At 36.7% G+C, this 19,017-nt stretch overlaps 1 protein-coding gene across 1 annotated transcript in view; it reads left to right on the top strand.

The window, feature by feature from the left end:
* Positions 1 to 19,017, top strand: part of ZDHHC21 (zinc finger DHHC-type palmitoyltransferase 21) — a 69,429-nt gene that overhangs the window by 6,868 nt on the left and 43,544 nt on the right. Inside the window, exons 2-6 of the mRNA XM_047064767.1 lie at positions 974 to 1,105; positions 1,531 to 1,667; positions 8,680 to 8,877; positions 10,155 to 10,253; positions 17,774 to 17,885. Of these exons, the coding sequence (XP_046920723.1) occupies positions 8,724 to 8,877; positions 10,155 to 10,253; positions 17,774 to 17,885 (365 nt within the window). The 5' untranslated portion in view covers positions 974 to 1,105; positions 1,531 to 1,667; positions 8,680 to 8,723. The remainder of the gene's footprint in view (positions 1 to 973; positions 1,106 to 1,530; positions 1,668 to 8,679; positions 8,878 to 10,154; positions 10,254 to 17,773; positions 17,886 to 19,017) is intronic.

Raw genomic sequence — 19,017 nt, 5'->3', positions numbered from 1 at the left:
CATGTGCAATGACCAGGCATTTCACTTTACTAGGGTTTTCTCTGCCTGCTTTTGTACTTTTGCTTCTTTTGCTCCCGTGGTCAGAAGAGCCTCCGTTCTTTGGCACGCTAACTCACAGGTTTACTCTCTCCAGAAACCTTTTCCTGATGGCAACTTACCATGAGAAATGCATTCTGTATTGCCACCTCGTATGCACATAAATACTCACATAACTGAAAAAAGTTCCATGAGCCAATACCCATCTTCTATGAGATGCATTATTGCCCTCTTGCCCCCATCTTATGTTGTCTTACATGGTATCGATCTTGTCTGTTTACTAGTCTGTCTCCATTGAGGATGGGGCCCATCTCTTTTTTATCTGTATCCAGTGCAGAGGCATAATGTATAGTCAATAGATGTTAATTGAATTAGTGAAATACTGAATTGGTAGATGTATATTATCTAGAACTCTCTACGGTATTATTATTTAAGCTTGAACTATAGAAGCTAACTTTTATGGTTGATTCTCTTAACGGTTCATTATAGGAGGATAACTTTTCCTTACAGCATTTTAAACTAAAACTTCTATTTTAAACTCTTCATTTTATGTTAATCAGTTGCAATTGGATAGTTCTAGCCTCACATCTTGATAGACATTACGTTGCATCTTGTCTCATGAGTGATCTCAGAATCTGTTGTCATTTTGTGCTTTGTGGTCAAGAGTTTGATGAAGCCCAAATGTTGGACACAGGATACTAATTTGATTTTATGGGAACTGGGTGGTTTCAAAAGAGAGAACTTTCATGTATGATGGAAATCAAGTGCAGATTTTGGGGGAGATGGGGTGGGAAATGAAAACAAAGTCAGGTGAAATGGAGTTCTCTTATTTCTGACTTTAAAACCTTTGTAATTGACATTTTCACAGTCAGAATATTTTAGTGGCTTATAATTTTTATCTTTTGTGAGAGATCATTATTTGTTAAATCATTAATAGATTCTCATGGAGAACGGTTATTGAGGAGAGATCCATTTGTTGGGATGTAATTAAAAAAAGAACGAATCAAGATAAAACCTCTAAATGCAAGTACCAGAAAAATTACAACACATCTTGGTGAATTTCCAATTGGTAAGTCTACATTTAATTTTATGCGGGAATATGTTTCTGTATTATGTGTCTTAGTATTCTTAAAGTCTTATGTTTAGATACATTAAATAATTTATAAAAAAATTTCTAAAAAAAGATAACTGTAGTTACATTATGTTTATTTAAAACATTTCATATTAAATTTTAGTTAGACATTTTCTTAAATAAGAAATTTCTTTTTCCATGAGAAAAGTAATTTGTACGTAATATGAATTTGAAAAACGTTTTCTGAATTACAAATCTGATATGGCTTACAGCTGATGCTTCTGCACTACATTTAAAAAAATACTAATTTTAAAACCATTTAATATAAGGGTAATAAATATAGTGATAATGAGAGACTTAAATATTTTGTGTATAAGGTTGTGGTGTCTAATCAGACTCCCTCAGCTTTCTTTATTTTTCAGTTGGTGGAAAAGAATTTATAAGTACATATGTTTATTAATAAACTTAGAAGAACCCATAATCCATACATAGAAAGTGAGAGCTTTCTTCTCACTACTGTGTCCTTCGTAAGCCCAGTGATAACCACTCGTGTTAACAGGTTGGTGGATGTGTTTTCTTCTATACTTTTTTACTTACACACACATGTTATTTTTTAAATAGTTTATTTATTTTGAGAGAGAGAGACAGAGAGACAGACCCAAGAGGGCCCCATGCTGTCAGCGCAGAGCCCGATGCGGGGCTCAAACTCATGAACTGTGAGATCATGACTTGAGCCGGAATGAAGAGTCGGACGCTTAACTGCCTGAGCCACCCAGGCACCCCTATATTTTTTTTGACAAAAAACAATAATGCCATACAAACTTTTCTGTAATTTGCTTTCCCCTGTAACATTTACATTTGAAAAATTTTAAACACAAGAGTTGAAAAAATTTTATAGTGTAACATCTGAATATCCCTCACCTAGATAATATAACTAATGTTTTATTAAGCTTCGTCACATGCTCATCCATCTCTTGGTCCATCTGACAACCCACTTTATTATTTTTTTTTGGCTCCGTCTCATAGTAAATTGCAGATATCAGTACATTTCTTCCACTCCCTCCCCGATACTTCAGCCTGCGTATCATTAACTAGAGTTCAGTATTGGTTTATAGGGTTTTTTAAAAGGCATATTTACATACCATGAAATGCACCAGTCTTAAGTGTACGTTTGCTGACTTTTGGCAAATTCATAACCTGTGTATCTCAGACTCCTATCAAGATAGAGATCTTTATGAGGGAACCAGAAAGTTCCCTTTATGCCTTTTCTTGTCTATCATTATCCTCCTCTCCTCCAGGAAACCACTGTTAAGCTTTTTCTCATATAACTTGCATTCTTTCACTCAGCACTTTGTGGGGGTAGCCATGTGCCGATCTAGATCTACCTCCTTTTCTCCTTTCTTTTTTTCTTATAAAATTGTGGTAGCTTGGGGGTACCTGGGTGGCTCAGTCGGTTAAGCATCCGACTTTGGCTCAGGTCACCATCTCACGGTTCGGGAGTTCGAGCCCTGCATCAGGCTCTCTGCTGTCAGCAAGAAGCCCACCTCAGATCCTCTTTTCCCCCCTTCTCTCTGCCCCTCCCTTGCTCGCACTCTCTCTCTCAAAAATAAACATAAAAAAATTAAAATTGCAGTGGCTTGGAAATAGTCTACACCTTGGAGGTCTCATAGCTTATTTGACCGTCCCCCTCCCTCTTCGTGAACATTGAAGTTGTGCCATATCTTTACGATTACGAAAGGCGCTGTGTACAACACCTCGAATGTATATCTACCTCTACACTCCGATGAGTACCTTGGTAGCTATGACTAGAAATAAACTACTGGGTCAAAGAGTTTGACATTTTAATAGAGACTGCTAAATTGCCCTCTGAAGATGATTGTATCAGTTTACATGCATACCAGCAATGGGTGAGAGTGTCCTCTCCTGTATGCTCTCTCAAGACTGGATAATCCGTCTTTCTAAAAGGTTTTAAATACAAGGGATGAAAAATAGACCTAGTTATTTCACATTTTCCTCATCAGTAATGATGAGCCACTGAATTTTTTTCCTTTGTGAATTGCTTCTCTATGTATTTACTTCATATGCCTCTTACCAGTCATACGTTGTAATCTTTTTGTTTAATGTTTATTTATTTTGAGAGAGTGAGAGAGAGATGGCACCAACAGGGGAGGGGCAGAGAGAGAGAGGGGGAGAGAGAGAATCCCAAGCAGGCTCTGCACTATCAGTGCAGAGCCCCATGCAGGGCTCGAACTCCCGAACTGTGAGATCATAACCTGAGCCGAAACCAGGAGTTGGATGGACAGTTAACTGACTGAGCCACCCAGGCGCCCTGTTGTAATGTTTCTTTAAAAGGGATGCTGTATCTTTTAACTTCGTCTTTGGTGTGTTTTAGGCTTCACAAATTTTAATCCTCATGTGGTTACGCTTCGCTTACGGGTCTTGTTTGTGAAGGTCTTACTCATTCTGAGATTATAAAACCACTTGCTATTTTCGTCTACTACTCTTGCTTTTTATTTGGCATTTGGAAGAGAAAAATCACTGTGAACTGAGGTGACAGGAAGAATTTCATAGGGAGAGTGAGATTCAAATTGACCTTGAATTATGACTTGAATTGAAATAGAAGTAAGCAAAATAATAGGGCCATTTCGGATAGGAGGAATGAGAGAAGGAATGTTTTTTTTCATATTCACGAACAGTCATAAGACCAGTGGCTGAGGCGGAGAGTCCTATAAAACTGGAAGTTTCGAGCTCACATTTCTAGATTTCCTGTAAATACTTTTGGCCAATTTTTATCATTCTCTGAAATGTGCATTTTGATGTTACCATTTTCTGTCATATAATAGTTTTCCAAATCCCTTTCTTTTCCGAGTGACTCGAATATTCTTCCCGAGGAAAATACATGGTAAAATTTAGTTGCCTGAAAAGGCAAGAAAAGAAAGGTGGTTTCCTACTAGAATGGTTTGAGTGTTGTAAATATTTATGTAGTCTGGTTTATTAGAGTTGAATTATAATATCTTTTAAAAAAGTTTGTGCGGTAGTAATTTACATCATTATTGAAGTTAGTCATGGCACTCAAGTCGAGTTACCAGATAGCAATCTTCAAAAATGTTGAAGTACCAGTAGGTCTACTAAGTTACATCAAAGTTTGAGTCATGAGCTCACCATTTAATGTACCAATTAGCATGTTCGAATCTCTAGCTAATGAAAGTATTTTACAAATGCCACCCTGGAGACCGAACAGCAGCAGTGTGTTCAGTTCGGTTGTGGGTCAGGATGCGTAATAGTTTCTGTTCAGCCGGAAGCCACGCCTGGTGGATATTAAGCGAGTGGAGTGACCCTACAACTCTGCCAGTTACGTGTCTCTGGTTGTAACCTGATTTGGAGCTCTGGGAAGACTGCTGTTTGCTTCTGGACAGTCTAGCTGTAAGGCTTCTGTGGCACTAATTTTCGCTTATCAGGTATTTAAAAAAAAACAAAACATTCACCATCTCATTCATTGTTTTCTTTGTCTATCCTTGGCTTACTTTTCCTTGGAGATGCTTATGCTTTTAGAGCTTGTTGTCTGTGTCTTTTACATGCAGGAAGAAAAGACACATTTAACTGTACTTTTCAGTATCTAGTATTTTCAGTTGTGAGAAATCTTTTGCAAGAAAAAATGTATTATTTTCTGGTAGAGGAGACTACAGACAGTTCAAAAAAATGAATGAGTAACAGTTCTGCTGGTTGTTTTGCTGGCTTGTCTGCTTTTCCGTTTCTAATATTAATAAATTTAGAAATAAGTAATGAAAGTATCCTGTTCTCTGTAATTATTGGAATTCATGGTCTGTTTTCCAGTCCCGAATGGAACTGCAACATTGCAAGAAAGAAGGTACATGAAGTTAATAATATTGAACATGTTGAGAAACAGAGCCTTCTGTCATTTCTTTTAGCACTTGATGGTTGGCAAGACTTTAAAAATAAACATTCTTTTTAATGTTTCTCATTTTAACTACGTAGACAGCATACCATTTGTATTTGAGCTCCTTCGGTTTTTAAAATGACGATACCCAGTGTACTCTGTGACTTTCCTCACTTTAATGATCCTGATAGGTCTTTTAATTTTCTAATTAAAAGGTAATGGAGTTCAACTTTTACTTTTTTAGGGCCTGGACACTTTTTCCTATTTTAGAATTCATACGTAAGGACCAGATCTGATTTAAACAGTTGGGTTGTGTTATATTTGAGTTCTTGCCTTTTTTTCTGTGGCTCCAGTATTTGCATGTTCTAAGGATGAGAGGATCAGGGTATTACTTTAAAATGAGCTAATCCTAACTCTTTTTTCCTAAAGAACATTGGCAAGACCTCTAAGGGGGTGGTACCCTGAGTCTCTTCATCTGATGATAGTAAGGGATGAAAATCTGGGAGTCATTCTGGACTCTCTCCTCTGTAACTCCTAATATCCATTCAATTAGTAAAACCTACTGGGATGGTTGTAACTGTTTCCTCACTTGATCTCTTCTCCAAACCTAATTTTGGCTTTTGCCCTTTCTTAGCCTAACTGATCTCTAATTTGATCCTCGACACTAGAGCGTCGGTAATTTTTTTTTTAAGTATAAATGTCATTATGCTAACTTCCTTGCTTCAGTAGCTTTCCAGTGCCCAAGAATGAAGTCTCAGCATTGTAACATGGCGTCTTTATGCCATGATGTAGCCCCTTACTTCTCATCACTCACTCTCCACTGAGAGCTTTATGATTTGTGATGGCAGTTTGTAACACTGCCTACAATTTTTGTCGTCTATACCTCCTGCTCTTCCTTCTGTTTGCAGTATTGTCACTTCTCTCTCTCTCTCTCTCTTTTTTTAATTTTTAATTTAATTAATTTTTTGAGAGTGTGTAAAGTAGGTATGGGCAGAGAGAGAAGGGGACAGAGGATCCAAAGTGGGCTCTGCACTGACAGGCTGACAGCAGTGAGCCTGACCTGGGGCTTGAACTCACAAACCATGAGATCATGACCTGAGCCAAAGTCAGACACTCATCCGAGTCACCTGGGGGCCCCTTAATTTTTTGAGAGAGAGAGCACGCGCGAGAGAGTGAGCAAGTATGGAAGGGGGGGCAGAGGGAGAGAGAGAGAAGCCCGAGCAGGTTCCACACACTTAGTGTGGAGCCTGAAGAGGGGCTCAATCCCATGACCCTGAGATCGGGACCTGAGCCGAAATCAAGAGTCAAACGCTCAACCGTCTGAGCCACCCAGGCGCCCTTGGGTAACATTTACTCATCTTTTAAAACTGAACTCATATTTTACCAGTTACAGGAAGTCTTGCCCTAATTTACCTAGTCTCCATCCTCTATGCCTCTGGTGACATCTTGTCCACATCTCTGGAACTTAGCATGTTCTATTAAATCTTATGATTCTTTCCCCCACTAGGCTATTGGTTTCTTTAAGCAAAGGCAATGTCTCCTTCATCACTGTGTCTATAATAACTTGTATAGAGTGGAGGCTCCGTGAATAAATTTGTTGAACTGAGTTCAACTCCTTGCCCTAACGTTGAAGTCTTAGGGAAGCTTTTGGATCAGCTGTTCCTCGATATCGGTCAGCTCTATCAGAGACACCTGGGGAGCATTTTAAACCCTTTTATTGGTTTTTGAGCTTTACTCCATAAGGAATTATGATTCAGTAGATCTGGAATGAGGCTTGTGAATAAGTATTTTTAAAAAGCTCCTCAGTTGATTCTGGTTTGTTTACAGGTTTGAGAAACATTGTCCTGGTTATTATTGTGTTATTCCATTGTATTTTCTGTAAAAGGTGCCCCCCCTTGACCTTATATAGTAATTTATTGTTTAAGCTTATAAATTATATCTACTAAGGTAGGGATATATTTTACATCACTTTTTTGGTACCATAAATATTTTTAACACTCATATGAAAAAAGCCCCATTTAAATAGGGGTCTCCTTTTTTTTTTTTTTTTTCTTTTCAAATTTGTACTTAATTCTCATTAGTTAACATACAGTGCAATATTGGTTTCAGGAGTAGAATTCAGTGGTTCATTACTTACATACAACACCCAGTGCTCATCCCAACAAGTGCCCCTTAATACCCATGCCCTCTCTAGCCCATCCCCCACCTATCTCCCTTATCAACCATCAGTTCTCTATCTCTAAGAGTCTCTTATGGTTTGTTGCCCTCTCTCTTCCCCACCCCCCTGCCCACGTTCCTTGGTTTTGTTTCTTAAATTCTACATATGAGTGAAATCATATGGCATTTGTCTTTCTCTGACTAACTTATTTCGCTTAACATACTACACTCTAGCTCTATCCGTGTCATAGCAAATGGCAAGGTTTCATTCTTTTTGATGGCTGAGTAATATTCCATTGTATATGTATGTACACCACATGTTCTTTATCTGTTCTTCAGTCGATGGACATTTTTGGGCTCCCTCCATCGTTTGGCTATTGGGGTGCATGTACTCCCTTCGAATTTGTATTTTTGTATCCTTTAGGTAAATACCAGGTAGTGTAATTGCTGAATCATAGGGTAGTTCTATTTTTAACTTTTTGAGGAACCTCCATACTGTTCCCCAGAGTGTCTGCACCAGTTTGCGTTCCCACCAGTGGTGCAAGATGGTTCCCCTTTCTCCACATCCTTGCCAGCATTTTAAACAGGAGTCTTCTTGAGTTGATAGTAAGAAGATTAGTTGGGCTTCGTTCCATGAATTTAAATATTTTTGGCAATTTGTAATTCCTTTTCGCTTTTCATTAAAATTTTTTAAAATGATTTTTTAAGCGTTATATTGTGACTTAAACTAAATTGCACAAATCTTAAGTGTACAGCTCCGTGAATTTTTACATGTGTATGTACCCTTGAAGCACCACCTAGGTCAAGATACAGAACATTACTAGCCACTCAAAGTTTCCCTTATGTCCTTTTCTAGTTAGTAAACACCCCTCCCACCACAAGATGACCACTATTTTGACTTGTGTGAGCATCTGTTAGTGTTACGATTAAAAGTTCTAAAAAATCTGGCACATATCTTTTTTTTTTTTTTTAATTTTTTTTCAACGTTTTTTTACTTATTTTTGGGACAGAGAGAGACAGAGCATGAACGGGGGAGGGGTAGAGAGAGAGGGAGACACAGAATCGGAAACAGGCTCCAGGCTCCGAGCCATCAGCCCAGAGCCTGATGCGGGGCTCGAACTCACGGACCGCGAGATCGTGACCTGGCTGAAGTCGGACGCTTAACCGACTGCGCCACCCAGGTGCCCCTGGCACATATCTTTTGACCTGTGTCTCATTTGTCTTGGGTTAACCTATGGAATTACGGGGTTCGGGACAGACTTGTGTTTAACTTCAGAAGGTATTGCCAGTTTACGCTCCTATGATAGCAGTTCATGGTGGGAGCCAGAATTAAATTATGTGAAACTTATGATGAAACTTGAATGTCCTGAAAGTTCTGTTTTCCAGTGTGTTTCATTTTGTCAAAAATATGCAAAGAAAACTCCACGTCATTTTATAGTTGCCAGGACTGTAGTTTTGTTTTAGTCAAATAATTTTTTCTATATAAGTAATTTTTTTCTTTCTTACCTCTCCTTAGGGTCGTCTTCCTTGTGGGTTGGCAGGCAGTTGTAGGACTGCAAAATGGGTCTCCGGATTCACTTTGTTGTTGACCCACATGGTTGGTGCTGCATGGGTTTGATTGTTTTTGTCTGGTTATACAATATTGTCTTAATTCCCAAAATTGTCCTCTTTCCTCACTATGAAGAAGGACATATTCCAGGCATATTAATAATAAGTAAGTTTCTGATCTTTATTTCTTTATTAAAGAATTTTCTCATTGTGAATGTATTTGGAGTATAGTGCCACTATGATAACCTTTCTTTTAGTATTGGTGTTATTCATGTTATTTACTAAATTATGGAAGTTTTAAAAAGACTGGCTTTTCTCTATTTTGCAGGGTTAGATAAATGTGGTCATCTCCATATCTAACTCTGCAAAACATATGAAGGTCATTTTGTTTAAAATGAAACTGGCGCATTACTGCTATTTTGTGTGTGTCTGTATTTTTAATGTGTTTCTATTATGTACTTATTTCAAATGTGGAAGGAGTTTTCAGAATGAAGATGGTGTATATTACAGAAATGAGAATTTCATGATGCAAAAATTATTACGATGTTGTTTATGATAACGCTTTGAACTTCTGGATAATGATTTTCTGCTGTAGTTCATTTAGTGCTGGCTTGCTTACGATGAAAAGAATAAGATTGAAAATGATATATTTTACATGTACATGGATGGCATTTACAGTTGCCTTGTACATTATGTCATTTCGACCTCACAAGTGCTGTGGGTGATACGCTCTCTGTGGTACAAGGGATAAAACCGATCGGTACCATGCAGTCAGCCCTGGGGTTAGCGCTCAGACCAAGTTTCCTATTACAGGTGCATTGCCTTCTCTTCACAGCCCTGCCCCCACCTCCGCCAAATGACTATTTTTTATTCATTTAAAAGGCAGAATTATAATGAATGGATCTATTTTTCCTTACTGCTGTTTTTCTAGTTACTCTTAAAAACTCAAAATTTCTAGATTCTTTCTTTTCACATTATGTAAATATTTTAAGATCTATTGAAAGGAGCAATCGAATGTCACTAACTCAAGGTAATTTTGAAGCTAGCCAGTTGGAGGCATGAAAAAGTTTAATTGTAGGATAGGTTTTAAAATGCTGCTTTGATTCTGTCACATATAGTACATGTAATAATTAAAAGGGAACCCATTCATTTATGCCATTATTGACAAGGAATTTGTTAATAAAAAAATCTGATTTATAACAAGTTTGTCAGTTATTATGCAAAATAATATTTAAAGATAATACGTTTGAGAAAGTCCTCGTGGCAGTATTATTTGATGAACGAAATGAAATGGATCATTTAACTTTTCCATTTTAGTTTTTGAAAATTATCCTGATGGCATTAATGAAAATACACATTTAAACTTTAAATATGCTTCTTGATAAAATGTTTTGAAGAATAAATGCCTCATTTACTTACTTAACTTTCTTATTTCTTTCAAAGTATTCTATGGCATTGCCATATTTTGTCTGGTTGCTTTAGTGAGGGCCTCAATAACTGACCCAGGAAGACTCCCTGAGAACCCTAAGATTCCACATGGAGGTACGATACTCTTCAGATTTATCAATTTGACTGTACCTGCATTATTATCTTTGTGAATGCATTTTATAGCCTTTAGTATGTACTAATTACATATGTCATCTACGAGCTCTCAAGTCTTTTCTCAACTGTCTCCGTTCTAGATTTCTTTCTTTATAGTTGCAAATGCCAGCTGACTCCTGTATCCCCCACTCTCTGACTCTTCTGTGTAGTTTACTTGTTTGCTTGTTTTTCTCGCCTCCCACACTACATCTGTATAGCCTGTGTGAGGGTGTAGATTCGTTATTTCGTTTTCTTCCTCGGTTCGGTGCTGTATCCTTAGTGCCCGTCTCTGTCATTTGGTAGATGCTGGCTAAACACTGGTGAGTGATACATAATTACCTGATATATCTTTATTTCATAAAGGGATCTTTTTGATTGTGTCCCTCACTTCGTGCATGATATTATAAATAGAATAGTGCTTAGAGTCAATATTTGTGGTTTAATAATACTATTGCCTGTGTTTTTCCAAGTTCTAACAATTCAGTGAAAAATTTGACAGATTTTATTCTAGTGTCAGTTGAAGGTAATTTAGGCTCAGCTTATTGCATGATAACCGTTCGAACCACAAAAATGAATTGAAAACGTGTTGCTTGTTTTATTGCGTGCTGGGGTTAGTGACCCTTGCTTACCTTCTTTCCTCAGTTTCACTCTTTGGTCATTTGCCGTATGAGCTTTGAGAACTCTCTGTACTTTCTTCTAATGAGAAATGTATAGGACTTTGTTCTACATTAAAGAGCCAGAATACTTTTTCTAGTACTTCAGTGATTTCCAAACTTGCTGCACATTAGAATCTGCAGGGGAGATTTTAAAAATTTCAATGTCCTGATCACCTATGTTAATTTAATCAGAATGTCTGGAGGTGGGAACCAGGTATCAATATTTTTCAAAGATCCCAGGTGATTGCAGTGTGTCAAAAATTGGGGAACCTATTAATTCCTTCTGAAATTAGATTAGTGACAAGTCACTTAAAGAATCTTCCTTAAGTCCCTGGTTGTTGTTTTTTGCTGCCCGTCATTTAGGGACATACTTGGCTTTGCAAGTTTGATGATTAAATGGGAATGATATGACACTGACATTTACATAGCTGTGAGAGTTTCTGAGAACTGTGTCAAATATTTTGTTTCTATTAACTTATAGAAACAGTGTCACCATCAGGTTGGTCTGTGGGCACACATGCACACGTGCACGTGTGTTTGCGGGGGGAGGGTGACAGTCTGCAGTTTGTACAGAACCTCTTTTCTCAACCAGCCCAAACCGAAGGTTCTCTAACATCTTGATAAATGTGCTGCCTACTTCGACTCTAAAACCCACTGTTTCCAGAAAATTAGAGAAGCAGGTTTTTCCTAACCCATGACCCATTTCCTAGGAAATCTTTAATTTGCAGTGGTCACTCACACGCCTGCATGTATCAGATACTGCAAATCAGAGAAAGGGGCCAAAAAGGAACTTGAAAATCTCATATCCACAGACAGCAGCCACTACTCAGCTACAGTGAAATTGTCACGTAGGCCCAGTATTCTTAGATCTTAGAATTTTTAAAGAGAAAACAGAGAATCTCGGTTTTTAAGAGAAATTTCAGGATTTGAAGACAATTGACAGCTAATTAAAAATTTAAAAAACACTGGTTTTAAAACAATGCTAAACAAACTATGTGAAACCACCGGGTTACCTTTAGCTGACAGGCCCCAGTGATGGAGGACTGCGTGGCATCCTACTGCTGTTTGGATGTCTGCGTCCTATCTGGTCACGGTTGACGTGTGGCCTGTTTTTCTTCCCTGAGTTCCGAAGACTTATCTTTTGCCCAGTTGAAAAAAAATACATTCGTCATATTTCAATGTTTCCAGAGTCTTTTCCTGTCTCCTCTCATTTGATCCTCGTGGCAATTTTATGAGGGAGGTAGACTGAATAATCAAGAGTGTAGACTGTCACACAGCAGGTTGTTAAAGACCTACCGTGACATCCCAACACTTGTCTCCATCATCTTGTTTACCATGTATCTATAGAGACATTAATAATTTAGCCCTTTATTCATCTTGGCTTTGATTCTGGGAAAAATTGAGGTTGTCATGTGCTTTGTGGTGATTTCCTGATTATTTTGTAAATCTGGTTTTAACTTAGTAAAAAATACAGAATTTTAACAGTGAAAAAATAATAGAGCATGACCAGAGGGTTGGGGCCATAAAAAGTGACATTTACTCATCGCTGTTTTAAGGTTGAGCAGTTTTATATAAATGGTTTCTTTAGGAAAGGAAATGTAAGCCCCAGAACTTTTACAGTTTTAACCATGTTTTAATTGAATTACTCCAAAATATTTTACATCCCTTTCTGTTTTTTTTTTTAAGTAGAATGAATTTAGTGTCAGTGTAACCCTCCAAATATATGAGGCAGTTTGAATATAAGAGAATGTTGCATTATCTCTGCAAAGATTTCTCAGAATTTGATTCTTTTAAACTTTTTGGTGTGTAGATGAAATAGTCAAATGAAATCATTGTCAATTTCTATTACTTAAATTAATCACATGCATGTTTGAAATATATAAATATTGCTTTATATTACTTTCAGGTTTTATGAAATGATTTTATTCAATCTTTTTAAAAAAACCGCTTTATTTTGTATGATTCACATGCCATGTGATTCACCCATTTAAAGTGTACAATTTAGTGGTTTTAATACGTCCACAGAGTTGTGCAACCATTACTAAACCAATTTTATGTATGCATGTAAGTAAATAAGTAAGTAAGCTCTATGCCCAATGTGGGGATTGAACTCATAACCCAGACATCAACAGTTGCATGCTCTTCTGACTGAACCAACCAGGTGCCCCACCACAATCAATTTTAGAACATTTTCTTTTAAAAAAAAAACCTTATGGGGGCGCCTGGGTGGCGCGGTCGGTTGGGCGTCTGACTTCAGCCAGGTCACGATCTCGCGGTCCGTGAGTTCGAGCCCCGCGTCGGGCTCTGGGCTGATGGCTCAGAGCCTGGAGCCTGTTTCCGATTCTGTGTCTCCCTCTCTCTCTGCCCCTCCCCCGTTCATGCTCTGTCTCTCTCTGTCCCAAAAATAAATAAATGTTGAAAAAAAAATTAAAAAAAAAAAAAAAACCTTATTTTTTTTAACGTTTTTTTTTTTATTTTTGAGAGACAGAGACAGAGAATGAGCAGGGGAGGTGAAGAGAGAGAAGGAGACACAGAATCCGAAGCAGGCTCCAGGCTCTGAGCTGTCAGCACAGAGCCCGATGCGGGGCTTAAACTCACAAACCCCAAGATCATGACCTGAGCTGAAGTCAGATGTTTAACCAAATGAGCCACCCAGTTGCCGCTCAAACGTTTTGATCGTCAAGCTCTTATCTTACATGTTTGACTTCAGTGTTTTTGTCGTTAGTAGAGCCACTTTGAGTAGAGTCGCCCTGTTACAGAGCAAAATCCTCTAAGTTTTACAAACTGTAACACGTTTAAAGTTTGTGTGATAATGTCCCTTGACATTTTACCCTGAGCTATAGGGATGCACATGCTATTAATGCTCAGGGTTATGAATTCACTTGTAGTTTTGCTCCCCTCGCATTTCTTCTATTGCTTTTTGAAGGAGCTCTGCAAGACACTTCCTGTCATTTATTTTCTACTTTGGCAAGTGATTGTGTCAGGGAACCTCTGTGAAGAGCCAAATGTTGCATTGATTTTGGTAGTCTCAAGTTGTATTTTTCTCCCTAAAACATTACTTTGTGGTTTGAAATGCATATTAGGCCCTCTCAATGACTGTAAGTCTTTTAAAAGGCTTAAATAGAAGGTTATTCCTCTCTCTGAGGGATAATTAAAACACCAAAAAAAACCCCCTTCCTTTGTATTTATTCATGCATTTACAGCATTAAGGGGATCCCTGATAAACTGAGGGTTGCTGGAGGGGAGACGGGTGGGGGGGATGGGCTAAATGGGTGGTGGGCATTAAGGAGGACACTTGTTGGGATGAGCACTGGGTGTTGTATGTAAGTGAGGAGTCACTGTATTCTACCCCTAAAACCAGTACTACACTGTATGTTAACTAACTTGCACTTAAGTAAATAACAAAAATAATAAACGGACATGCGCGCGCGTGCGCGCGCGCACACACACACACACACACACACACACACACACACACGACGATCCATGCAAAACAATGTGATAATGTTCACTTAGGTTACTTAGGTTTACTCATTTTCTTTAATTTGTTTTATGTTTTGATTTTTCTCTCCTTAAAAAAGTCACTTTCAATTTTTTTTTTCTTTAAACATTTCCTTTAAGAAAAAAATCAGTTTTCAATTTTTCTGTAGCTACCATAAATTAGCAACTGGATTCTCTCTCCTATAGGCTTTTTTTTTAATTAAAAATTTTTATTTTCATCACTTACAAATTGTATTTTGCCTTCTGATTCTTTCCCATAGGCTTTTATTTTATATTAGATGGCTAGTGCAAAAGTCTTCAGACCTTAGAATATATCAGTCACCGGGGCGCCTGGGTGGCGCAGTCGGTTAAGCGTCCGACTTCAGCCAGGTCACGATCTCGCAGTCCGTGAGTTTGAGCCCCGCGTCAGGCTCTGGGCTGATGGCTCAGAGCCTGGAGCCTGTTTCCGATTCTGTGTCTCCCTCTCTCTCTGCCCCTCCCCCGTTCATGCTCTGTCTCTCTCTGTCCCAAAAAAATAAATAAACGTTGGAAAAAAAAAATTAAAAAAAAAAAAAAGAATATATCAGTCACCAAGGTCACATTTGAACATGAATAAACCTTAAAGAAGGAAAGGGAGAAGATCAAGAAATGGTTTATAGATATGTTGGATAGGTTAAGGTGGATAGATTTTTTTTTCCCTTGCTATACAAGGCCAAAACCTAGATGATACTTTAATTAAATTTCTAGATATTTACAGTAGTGCATTTTTTTCCTTTGTTCCTCTCATACATAGGTGTGTATATGTGTGAAAATTAGTTTTTCAAAGATATTTCTCACTTTAGATACTTATATAGTTTCTTAAATTTAACCAATTTAGCTCAACTCTTTCTTTAAGCAAATGTATGATCCAGACCATAGATTGGCAAACTCTGCTTTACTGTAAAGGGCCAGATAGTAAATATTTTGAGCTTTATAGACCATACAGCCCCTTAGCTCTGCTACTGTAGCCCAAAAGCCGCGATAGATAATGTGTCAATGAATGGGCTTAGCTGTGTTCAAATAAAACTTTGCGTATGGACACTGGAATTCAAATGTCATGTGTTTTACATTTCACAAATTCTTCTTGTTCTTTTCAATCACTGAAAATTGTAAAAACCGTTCTTAGCTCATGATTTGCCTGTGGACTGTAGCTTGCCAACCGGTGGTCTGGACTGCAGAATTACAGGCTTTCTCTGACTATAGCCAAATGCTGTCTTCTTTTCTGAGGTTACAACATTTCAATTATGAAAGACTTTTACTAGTCTAAAGTATCAGATGCTGAAATGACCAATAATGAATACGCCATATTTATATTTTAAGGCACTGGTTTAAGACATAATGTTTTTATGTTGTCTTTTAATGAAAATCGGCTCATCAGGGAGGGTCTACTTTCTGACTCTAATCTTTGCAGTATGTGAAGTCAGGGTTTTTTAATATTAGGATGTTTGGCTGTTTCAGCGGCTAAGTGGGAAAAGAGAGGTCTGCTTGTGATATTATATAAATTAGTTTTCATTTCACTCACAAAGAATACTAGTGTATCTAAATTAAACTTTAGTGTTGCTCTCTCACATAAGTTTTCATTAAAATAAGAACTGTAAGTAAGAAATGAAAAGATTTTATTTTAAAATGAGATTTTTGATGCAAAAGATACTTTCTCAACTTCAATATTATTGGAACAATTGATTTGATACTATTATTGATTTCTTCTGTAGCAGAAGTTTTCATAATACTTCACTATATAAAATTCTTGTATATTGATTTTACTCTTGTCATTAAACTAAAATAATGAAATTAAAATAGGATATCTTTTTAGAAAATTGAATACTACCTGGTGTTATCTTCTTTTACTCATATTTAAAATGTTTCGTTTTTAAACACTTAAACTTTATACTTGAGCAGGTATTTAGTCATATGTGTGCTTGTCATACTTTGCATATACTGATAATTCATTCTGAATATTTGGAGTCAGGTTAAGTTTACTATGCCCAGGCTTTTAACAAGGTTAGAGTGTAGTATAAACATAGGGTTGGAAAAAAATGAACCTAAGTGTTAAAAAAGGTTTAAGAATTCTGTAAAATTCCCTTTTTAACAAATATTAGATACATTCTGTGTCATAAAGCATTTGTCTTGGTAGATGACTTTCCTATAGTTCTTATAGATCTCATTAGAAAGACATATGCTGAAAACAAATGACTTTTCTCTTTATTTCTGTAAACCTAATGTTTTTAGCACAAAACTTAGTGTGTGCTCTTTAATTACAACTTAAAAGAAATTGCTACTTGATTGTAGGAAAGAGTTTTGTAAAGAACTCCCTTATTTCCATTAAATAAGTAATTATCTTATAATCTTCTTTACTTCTGAAGTCATTCTAATACCTCCAACCCTCTCCTATAAACACTCCCAAATGAATTTATTGATATTAAAGTATAGAAAGTTTGGGAGGTGGGAATGCTATCTCTGTTTTTCTAATGAGTTAATAGGATTAATTTTGATTTCTTAGTCTATGAAACCAGGATTCAGCATTATTTCTTTTTTAGTTAATAAAATTTCTAGAAATAAATTTGTTTACATAAAATTCTGTTTAACTATAATGATTTGCTGGGGTGCCTGGGTGGCTTAGTCGGTTAAGCGTTCGACTTCAGCTTAGGTCATGATCGCGCGGTTCGTGAGTTTGAGCCCCGTGTTGGGCTCTGTGCTGACAGTTCAGAGGCTGGAGCCTGCCTGGGATTCTGTCTCTCCCTCTCTCTCTGCCCCTCCCCTGCTTGCTGTCTCTCTCTCAAAAATAAACAAACATTAAGAAAAATAAATGAAATATAATAACCGGTTATACTTTAGGGTTTTGTCATTAAATTTTACTGATAGCAATTTATCCGAAACCCAGATGCATTTATCTATAGTTGACTTAAGGGTGGAGTTTAGCTTTGATAATGCTGATCAATTTAGAGTTCCCCATATTTTTTGATAACTTACTTTGATAGCGTAATTTAAGGTTGGTTACCAAGCTTTTAGTGAAAATTTGATTTCTATCATTTAGTTTGACTACTAATAGTGTCTTACTATTATAGTGTTTAAAATTAGAAGTGTACAGAATAAGACTTTAATAGAGTAGAGCAGCAATATTTATGTCAAACTCTCTTACAGTGAAGATGTAGAAGAAGAATATTTTCTTGGATCGATCTATCTATCTATCTATCTATGAAAGAGAGAGAGAGGGAGGACTTCCTATAAAGTCTTCTAAACTGTTGTTGCTAAATTTCAGCAGTACTCTTTTGCCTTTAGTAAATGGATTTTAATTTCGTTCTCTAGAACGGGAGTTCTGGGAATTATGTAACAAATGTAATTTGATGAGACCAAAGCGATCCCATCACTGTAGCCGCTGCGGCCACTGCGTGAGGAGAATGGATCATCACTGTCCGTGGTAAGAAATGGATAATTTACTTTTAGGAAGAAAAAAGAAAGAAACAGTGAAAAATAAATCTTAGGACTTAGCATATTTAAACAAAAGTTACATTAAAGTTATGCAGTTAAACAAAAGTTATTAAAGTTATGCGGTTAAAAAAAAAACCCCTTTAATGAGGATAATAAGGATACCTTTTTCTATCAGGTTCTGTCAACTCTCAAAGTCATTTTTGCACATTTTGCACATTACACGCATGCTGGATATGTACAAGTGGTAGTTCACTGCTTCTGCTGAACTGCCAACATTTTTGGTCAATAGGGGGCTCTCTTGTAATATTTTAAAAAACGGTTCAGTTGAGAGCTAGCGTTTTGAAAACAAATGCTGTGAGAATTCTGCATTGTATCTCATTTCAAAGCTGTCACAAAAATCTGTGAGCAAGATATTGTATTTAATTCTGTTTTCCTAGCATGGGATCTCTGTATAAATATTTAAACTAGTATAGCGTAGCACTTTGTAAATATATCTAAATACATATATATTTATGTTTGTACACTCATACATGCATATATACAAAGTTAACTGCACAATGGGCTTTTGGAATTTATAACTGCATTTATCTATAGTTGACTTAAGGGTGGAGTTTAGCTTTGACAATGCTGATCAATTTAGAGTTCCCCATATTTTTTGATAACTTACTTTGATAGCATCATTTAAGGTTGGTTACCAAGCTTTTAGTGAAAATTTGATTTTTACTATAAATCTATTATTTAAATAGAAAGTATTTCCTGAGATTAGGAAAAAAATAAAAGCATTTTTTAAAAAAGCATTTTAGGTAGAAGCACTTGGTTACTATATAAAAAGGCTTAAAATTGTCTGATTCCATTAACGGGATAGTGTAGTATATTAATATATAGTTGATGTTTAAAAAATATGCTTTGAATTTAAACAGATTCATTCTCAAGTGAATTTCTAAACCTCAGTGATCTGTTTACAACTATAATAGTAATAGACTAAAAAGAAAAGGCTAGGTAAAACATGTATTATTGGGTAAGTGGTAATCACACTGAAAAACTCAACTGCATACCATTTTTTAGAGTACTGTTTCTGATTAACTAATTAAATATGTAATGTTCAAATTACAGTTGGATAT

Source organism: Lynx rufus, unplaced genomic scaffold (assembly GCF_022079265.1).
Source record: "Lynx rufus isolate CCGP_SWC_20201006 ecotype Redwood Valley unplaced genomic scaffold, mLynRuf1.p SCAF_10, whole genome shotgun sequence".
In the NCBI taxonomy this organism is placed as follows: domain Eukaryota; kingdom Metazoa; phylum Chordata; class Mammalia; order Carnivora; family Felidae; genus Lynx; species Lynx rufus.
This window is presented reverse-complemented; position numbering and strand designations above follow the sequence as displayed.